The 10,063-nt window shown below is 23.3% G+C and overlaps 1 protein-coding gene across 1 annotated transcript; it reads right to left on the bottom strand.

Moving 5' to 3' along the window:
* Positions 1-1,240: 1,240 nt before the first annotated feature.
* Positions 1,241-7,099, bottom strand: LOC142329809 (uncharacterized). The gene is made up of 2 exons (XM_075374647.1): positions 6,921-7,099; positions 1,241-1,693 (listed from the first exon to the last, which is right to left on the bottom strand). The coding sequence occupies exons 1-2, from the start codon at positions 6,997-6,999 to the stop codon at positions 1,431-1,433; spliced, it is 342 nt and encodes a 113-aa protein (XP_075230762.1). The 5' UTR covers positions 7,000-7,099; the 3' UTR covers positions 1,241-1,430.
* Positions 7,100-10,063: the final 2,964 nt, after the last annotated feature.

Below are 10,063 nucleotides of genomic sequence, written 5' to 3'. Positions count from 1 at the left end.
AACACATTTTCCTTATCTACGGCTTTACATAAGCAAGCTCATCACTTCATTCGGACAGTCCAGCTCAACGATTTGTCTACTTTATGGATTCAATAACATGTATATGAATATTGTTTATAACTCGCAATAAAAGTAATTATAATCGCAACCACACCAACTCAGAATCTTTTGGATGAAAGGCTGAGATGTTACCACTCCAGCCTTAATATCGTATTTCAATATAGTATTTTGTATTTAATTCGTTAATTCAACATAAACATCAATTTTCTAAACAATTTTTTTTTTCTTATATTGAGGCTCGTAAAGAAAATATTTTTTTCCCAAAAAGAAATTATAGTTTATATATCAACTGGATCTTATTATAATAAAAAACAAGAGTTAAATACATTTGGGCTATTATTAAAAATGATATCTTTTTTATATTACTTTACAGTATGGCAAAAATATTTTTGTTGACCTTCATGGCTGAGCAGGTAGTGTCTCTACATTTTGTCTGGTGTTACCAGTTTCAAATCCTGGTCAGGTATGGTCATCTTTTCATATGCTATCAATTTCCGCTGGGTTAATGACTGTTGAAGCCCGCTCTTTCACAACAACAAAAAAATTATATATATATATATATATATATATATATACCAAGAATCTTTGAAAAAAAATTTGATTTCCCTATAAAAATTGATATGCCAGCTGGAAATTGAATCCGGAACCTAATACTCAACAGTCAGCTGAGATTACTGATTTATCTCCAAGGCATTAAATCTGTTTCTATTTCTTAAATAATAAATTTATTGATCAAAATGATGAAAAGATCAGATTTTTATAAAATAATAAAAATCACTTCCTAAGAAACTGAAAACAGGCTTCCAGAAAATTGGATCATAATCCTGAAAATATCTGCTCGAATTGCATTTTCAAGTATTTAAAAAGTGAATAATAATTCTTATATTTTATAATAAATTAATTTTTTGAAAAATGCATCGGAGTTTAGCTCAGGAAAATATACTTTTCTGATTATTTGACAGCAAAATAATAAATATGTAAATGATGATTATTTATCAAAGATAATTTTTCATTGAATTTGAAATATCTTATAAATGTTTTAAGAGAAAATATTATAAATACAAATATTTAGAAATTTTTAGTGCAGTTTTCTTCCCTATAAACAATTTGTATATTTATTGTTTGTGGAAAACCATACTGGCAAACAGGAAAAATTACTATTAAAAAAAAATAATGCAAATTTATAGCATGCTTATTAAATTATTATTTTTAATTATTTTGAGACTGTAGATACGTAGACATAAAAATAAATTCATACACATATTATAATAATGTATAATATATACAAAATAAAAATTGTAAGAAAACAGTTTTTTTAAATTATTATATTATTTAAGATAATTTTAAGGAATAAATATATTTTTTTTAAATTAATAACAATGACATTTCCCATGTTTACATCTTCCATATCTATGGCCATGTGCAAGACAATATACATTACAACCCCTAGTACCAACAAAACACCTAAGTCCATAAGAATTTTCCTCTATTTTATCAAACTCTCCAATTTTATCGATTCTATTTTCAGTATATTCATTATCTTTAATTATTTCTTCCATTTTAATTTCTTCTGAGTTAAGTTTGTCTTCACTCTCTCTACTATTTTCCTCATTTACTTCAGGATGAAAAAGTTCTGAAATACACAAATAAAACTGGTTTTGATAAAATTATATATAAAACATTTAAAGTCACTTTTGGGCACAAACTTAATTAAATAATATTAAGCTAAATTCTTAGATTTTGAAAGTAGTTACAGAATCAGCTCTCTAATCAACTTCTTTTTATTTCTTCCTTGATTTGGTAGTGCTAGTTAAAACAAGCAGTAAAAAAATGATTTTTTTTTACTGCAAAAAAAATTATAGTTTACAAAAACCAATGAAGCAGAAATCTATGCTTCATTAATATTATAATGAATATATAACATAACACGTTGATGAAACACTTCTTTTAATTCATCAATATAAAATTTCATCAATATAAAATGAAAATTGTTTGTTCATTTTGCAATTTTATCAGTGTTTGAGATTGTAAAAATATCTCTAGTTTTTGAGTATTTTAATTTAATTTCCACAAAATATTCTGATGAGCTAGAAATTTGTGTGAAAAATTTTAAACGTGGAGAAAAAATCAACAGTAAAAGGAAAAACAATTTTTATAAATAGTTTACACAAAGAATCTTATAAAAATAAAATTAGTATTTGACAAAAATAAGAATTAACTACATTCATTATCCTACTATTCAAAAAATATTAATATTTTTTTTTAGTTTTTTCCAGAAAGGATAACATCCTTTTCCTGGATTCAGGAAGAACCTAAGACCAATTATTCAGCAATGTTATTAATTCCATAAAATAAAATTAATTAATAAATAAATAAAATAATACTATAAATTAAATAAAAATTAGTAAAGAATATTATTCTTTTAGTAAACTCCCATAATAGAATTTCAAAATGCACACTCCAACTACAACACCTAGTGTTATAAATTTAAAAAATTACTTTTAGACAAATTTTGAAACACTGTAAGTTTACATTTTAAATAAATTAATGTTACTGGTAATGACAAGATAAACTGTATCTAGAAACTTTTACTTTCATGGGATTAAATAATTATTATAATAAAAATGATAAAAGAAATTTAATAATAATAATATAATACTTTTCACAATCTTTAAAACGATGGAGATTTTCTTTCAATTCTGCCTGTTATTTATTTTTCTAATCTAATTATAAATCTTACTCTCCACAAACTGACCATTAAAAGATTCAAAGAACTTTTATGTAAATTATTGTTGATGATTATTTTTTTATTTGTAGCAGAATTTTCTCTAGTAGTTCTATTTTATCCGTATGAGTCTAACTGCTATTTTTCCAACATTAAGAAAACATTCAAAATTCAAGATAATTAAACCAGTACATTATACTGTTAGAGCAGTGAGCTGAAATACTTATATTAAAAAAACCTAAAACATTTTATCTCATATTCAACAGCAGCTCTTTTTGAATTGTTTTTCTGATTTGTAATGTCATAATTTTTTACTTTAGTATTTCTAGAGACCATCCTTTTTTCATATCAATATAATTTATCCATATTCTAAATAAAAATAAATTTAAAATAAAAAATAATAAAATAATTTTTAACAAACATTTAATAGTTAATCCTTTTTTCACTTTTGGAAATTGGTGACAAATTAGCTTTGTTAATAATTTTTAATTGAGTACAATTTCTAAAGATCAACATTTAGAAAGATAATCGAAAAAACACAATTTTTTACTTTTCAGGATATTTATTAAGTCTGTTTTATTATATTTTTTTATCAGCATATAGATTAAACTTAATAGTGAAGTATACCAGAATTTTTTATTTTTTGAAATTTTTTGGAAGAACAACAAACCTATTAAAAATGAACATTTATTAAGTTTAATTTTCTCTTAAAACTATCTTTTTATAATTTTATAATATTAAATGTTTTAATAATTTTTAAAAAAGTGCAAAAACCTTTGAGTGTTGAATCTATAGATAGTTATAGATAGATAGTTCAAGGAGATATAACTTAACACTACATTACAGATAAAATGGAAATGGCAGTTGGTAATAATTACTAACTGTAAATAATTTAGTTCAACAAAATGAGTGTAATAATAACTTTTTTGTGATTAATCAGGTTTTATACATTTTTCAGTATTTTTCTATTTCATATCAATCTTTTAAGAAGAAAGTACATTCTTTGTCCTAGAGCCTCAATAATACACTTATAATTTTTCTTTCTTTACCATTTTTATTTTCAATAAATTTTTATAAGCAAAGTAATAAAATCAAACAATTATTTATTAAATTTTGGATGACTTAAAATCTACATCAGAATTTTTTTTCTGAAGATTCTGGTATAAAAGTTTTCTTCTCAGATTTGATTTAATATTTTATAAACCACCTATTTTTTGAAATCCTATTAATAGCAGATTTTATAAACTTGTATTTTTAAATTTCTGGCTTCCTTCTGATTCACAATTCCCTAGCATAAAATGTTACATTCCAAGCAAATATTTCTAACAATTTCTTCCAATTATGTTTTTATTACAAAACATAATTTTATATCTGTTAGCAGATACATTTTTTGGTGCCTGCCTATATGTGTGAATTGTACAGTCCAACCAAGAAAATTAAATATGCTCAACTTATCGTTGTGCTTATGAATAGGTAGTTTTTGCTATAAAGAATATTCAGTTATTCTTAAAAAATAAAAAATCCATTGCTACCAAATCAGACAACAGAACTATTTTCGTATAACTCAGCACAATACAGTTTATGAGAAAGGACCTTATTATTTTGCTTCTGTTGCCATTTTTAATAATTATACAATAATTTTAAAAAAAATTCTTTCCACCAATATATTTAAAATACAATTACAAAATCTTCTTTTATAGAAACAATATCATTATGTACAAATTTTTAAATAATACTAATTATTAAAACAAATTCTGCATTTTCTGCATGCATTATATTTTTTAATAATGGCTTTTTAATTTGAATTATTTTTTATATTTAATGTATTTAGTTTATGTCTATATTTTAAATAATTAATATGGACTTTATTCAGATCTACTTTTTATCTTATAATTAACTGAACTCATACCTGTTGTAATCTGCATAATGTATAATTACGTAGTGATCAGAGTAATGCTTTATTTATTCATATTTTTTAGTATCCTAATACTTACCTCATTGTATTTTTTACCAACCAACAACTTCAAACAATTAATTACAACAATTTTAGTTTCAGCCAAAATAAGTATTACAATAAGTGAATTTTAACATTTTCATATCTTTGGACAGCTTTCTTTCTAAATACTGAAAATAGTCTTCCAGAATATCTTTCCAAGGTTAAAATTCAGTTAATTACTAGGAAAGACATTTCAGTTTGGAAATAAATAATATTAAACAAAGTAATGGAATAAGACAGAAAAGTATAGTGAACCACTAAACATCAAGATAGTGTTAATTATTATGTAATAATTTTATAATGTTATAAAATACAGATTTTGTTTAATAGATAATAAGATTATAAAAGAATGACCAAGTTAGATAGACATAAAAAAAACCTGCCACAAGTAAAGAAAAACATTTTTCATGCCATTAAAAAATCCACTAGTGTCAAATATACACCTAATAAGTAAAAATAAATTATTGTGTGTATGTGTAGCGTAGTTTGATTTACAGTACAAAACATGCACAATAGCAAAAACTGAAAGGAAAAGAAGAAAATGCTTTGAAATGTGTTGTTGCAGGAGAATGTTGAAAATTAGTTATAAGTTAATAAAATTAGTTATAAGTTATGAGATAAGAGGTGTTTAAATGAAGATAAATAAAGGAGGAGAGAAATTTATGGCAGAATCTTGTAAGCTTGGTTGCTGATTTATTAGGACATCCAAGTTTAATTAATTTGATAATAGAGGGTGATGAAATTTTCACAGATAGGCAAAGATTGAAGTAAATAAGTTAGCTGAGGATACTGAATATGTTGAGGTTAAAAGTTTGTCATTGAACAAAAATATATAGATAAACTGTTAATCTTTAAGGCAGAGTGGTAAATATCTGTCTTTAATGATAGTTCTAGATTCAAATGCTACAGGTTGGCATTTTTTCACATGCTAGAAAATCCATCTCTCATAGGCATCAGTAATTGTAATTGAGTCCAGTATATTACCCATGGATCTATTCACTTAATAAATAAATTAATAAGATTTTGATTCCAGTTTGATTAGAAAATATTTTCTTAAGTACAGGCTTCAAAAAAGGCATGTTATGGTAATAAATCTACATTATAATGCATATTAAAAATAAATAAAAATACTGTTTTAAGAATAAAACAGTGGCTCAGTTAGTAAATAATGTTCCTAATTTATAAAACATCTTAGATCAAATTACCTAATGAATTTTAAATTTTATCATTTATTATTTAATTTTCAGTGAACTAACGAAATATTTGTTTAGTTATTGCCCATTAAAAAAATAAAAAATAAAAAATAAAAGACATTGTTATATCTTGATTCACATTATTACAGTTAAATAAATAATGATTCTCAGAACTGACTTCATTTGTGATATCACAAATGTATATATATATATATATATATATATATATATATATATATATATATATATATATATGAATGTGAGAATTCAAACTAAAACAAGAATATATTCATGAAGTAAAAATTAACATATAAAGACTTGGATCTGAATTTATTTTTAATCTCAGAAATTAAATGATAATATAAAAGGCAAAAATATTTTAAGAAAATTGCAAAAGTTAGCCAATGTCTGGCAATCTCAGAAAAAAAACTTGAAAAATTGGCAGCAATAAAGTAAATAAAGTATTATGATATGAAAATAGCAGTTATATTAACAAACTTAAGTTTAAACGTATTTAGAAAATAAGGAAATATGTATTTTGAAAAATTATGACTCATACAAATTAAGAGTAGTCAGAGAATTTCAAGTTATTAAAAATAAAGTAATACAATATATCAATCATTCAAAAAAGTCAAAAGATTAAACTAACTAGATAGACAGTTTAGAGAAAACCGAAGATAGGATCAAAGTAACCAACTAGTCACAATCAGTCAGAGAAACATTGCTAAGTGATAACAAATGAAAAAGACAATCGAATATTTAATGCAAAGAAAAGTTAATATTTTTGAAATGGTAATATTGATATTAGAAATTCAAATTACTAAAGTATTCTAGATTTTCATAACAAAAATGAATATAGATTGTAATAAATTCACCAGAGCTGTTGACTTTAAAAAATTTTTAAACACAACTAATTATTAAAAATTTTAACTAGAATAATACATACCTTGTTTTACAGATTTAGCATTACTTATTACTATACTTAGGCATGCAAAGACTGCAAATACTGAAATTAAATATTTCATTTTAACAAAATAAAATTAACAGAAATCAGGAGTAAAAATTGACCGATGAAGTATAATATTACAAATGTAATAAATTCAAAGCAGTAATTCAAATTTAACACAAATAATACCTGTCAGATATTTATATAATAATTGCTATCTTAAAATGTCATTGAAAGAAAAACATATAAATTAATTATTGCAACATGAACTATTGTATCCTAATATGACAGCAATAAGCACTTAAAAAAAAAAAAAAAAAAAAAACAAATATATATAAATAAATATATATGTACATAAAACAATAATCATAAGTATAGCACTTAATTTTTTTTTGTTGAAATTATCTTAAATTTTTAATAAGAAATGTTCTATTTACATAAATTTTTTTCCAGCTTTTTCCTTATGGTTCCCTTAATTCTTGGATTTTTTACTGCCAAGGATAAGATAAATACACAACACATGTTTCTCAAAGTATTTCCTGTTTTTATTTTCATTATTTAAACAATTAAATTGTTAGTTATGTGTCAATATTCTTATTTATTTTGATAAACTGTTTTTAATATATTTTTTTATTCATGTAACATATATTATAATATTATTATTATATATATATTTTTCCCCCGCCTCCTGGAACCAGATCCACATAGTAGCATAACTACTCATTTCTGGCATGATGTATGCAACGTATAATTAATTACATATTGATCAGAATATTCACAACCAAAATTGTATTTATCTATTTAAATTAGTTTCCATATTCGATTTACAGTCTAATTTAATTATTTTTTATAAGTTATTAAAGCAACCTCAACATTAAATTCTTTGAAACTTTGGTAATTCCATGACCTGAAATAATAAAATACATTAATATAATCAGTTGTACATAAAAATTAAAAGTGTAATAAAAATAATTAGCATACACAGAATGTGCTAAGTTCTGAAGTAAATTATTTGATACACCTATTTTAATGTAAAAGGAAAATTTTTTCCTATTCTAAAAACATTTCATATCATTGAATTTTTCAGAAACAATAATTTAGATTAACAAAATAAATACAATTTGTGTAAATTTTTTAAATTATTAAAATATGTTACACAAGTACAAATTTTATCTATTAAAAAACAAAGGAAAATCACTTTATATTGGAACATGTACTGCAAAAGTCTAAGTAATTTATTATAAAATAAACATTTATTTAACTATGCAATTTCTTTTTAATAGGCTTGTTCAAAGGTTTTTTTTAATTCTTAATTCTTTTGGGGAAACAGATGAAGACATTTGTCTTTATAAGTGTAAAGTTTCTAATTTAATTTATAAAAACCAAATATTAATAGTTGCAATAGTGTAAAAAAATACAAAACATACGTTTATCCCAAAAATTATTATTTTTAAATTTGTATTTAGTCTTTTTATGTTATTAAACTAATACATTTAAATGGACTACTGCAAACATCATAAGCAATAAAACATTATTGTTTTACATTTCAAAATCTTTATTGCTACTTTAAACAGTGTTCAGAAAACATTCTCATAAATAAGACTTTTTTTTTTTTATTTGATATATTTAAATTGAAATCAAAATGTAATAAATGTGTGACAGCAGCTGATTACAAAATTTAATAGATTACATATTATTGCGACAATAAATATTCATTAATGACTAATTCACATCAATGTGACAAATGTAATAAATTATAAATTGCATAATAAACTTGTTAATAATAAATATTTCATACACACACACACACACACCTATATTTCATATTTATGTATCAATAAATATAAATCATTGCAAATGAAATGCAAAATAATATTTATCAAATATAATTAAGTTTGTATAATACCCATATGTCTTTTTAAAGCAAATTTTAGAAATTTTAGTTTATAAAATTCAAGAATGTTGAAAATAAAAAAAACTCACATAACAATCTCAACTAAATAATGCTAACACATCTACTTAAAGTATAAAAAAATTTTTTTGTTATGAATGATGAAGAAAACTTTATTGTTTCTGATGGCAGGATTCTCCAGTCCATCTGTGAATGAGTACATACATAGATATTCAATATCTTTCAGATATTCACCCAGAGAGTCTTCATACAATTTTTAACACTTTTAAATTTAAAAATAACATTTTTTTTTCAGATTACAAGTACTGATGAATATTTTAATGATGAAGAGTTTTATTTGTTATTTGCAAAGATGCAGTCATTTTTACTTTCCTGATTATATTCTTATACGGTATAACTATAGAAAAGTTTGTTAATTAGATCAAATTATGCAAATAAGGAGGATTTTGCCGATTTTTACTGCTTCTAACCTAAAAACCATAATTTTACCATTGAAAGATTCCAGAACGATATATATATATATATATATATATATATATATACACACACACACACACACACACACACACATATATACATACATATGTGGCCTAATCTTTGCTTAATATCTCCACATTGGATGCACCAATTTGGAAGCAATCATTACTTGCATCCAAATACATTAGAATTGGATGACTCACTGATGCAAATTAATTTTGGTCACAACTGGTCAAAGGTGTCATATTTCAAAATTTTACTTAAAAAGTATATAAAGTTTTTTCACATAGTTTAATGTTCCTTAAATACTTTTTGATGGTATTATCCCCATATAACAATAGGGACAAAACACTTCTTTTTTTTGTAATTTCTGAACTCATTATTTTTTTACTAATTAGATGAATCTATTACATTAGTATGTCAAAGTCTTATTTTTTTACTAATTTAATGATTCTATTATATTAGTATGTCACCTTTTATCATGTATTTGGACAATTTCAATCAGGGGTGGGGGATAATACATCCAATTATTTTGCTTTTTTCATCAGTTATGCTTGTTATATTCAGCCTGAACTATCCATTTTTATAAAATTTTGTACAATAACTTCTGTAAATCATTGACCCTGTAGTAGTTGACCATTTAATTTCAGTCATAACTGATCAAAAGTTGGAGAAGTACGGTCACTATGGGTCATTTATCTCAAAATTTTATTCAAAGAATAGAATAATTTTTTACTTGCATACTTACGTTAAT

Source organism: Lycorma delicatula, chromosome 9 (genome assembly GCF_047948215.1).
Source record: "Lycorma delicatula isolate Av1 chromosome 9, ASM4794821v1, whole genome shotgun sequence".
In the NCBI taxonomy this organism is placed as follows: Eukaryota; Metazoa; Arthropoda; class Insecta; order Hemiptera; family Fulgoridae; genus Lycorma; species Lycorma delicatula.
Note: the sequence above shows the minus strand (reverse complement) of the source record. Positions and strands in the feature narration are given on the sequence as shown.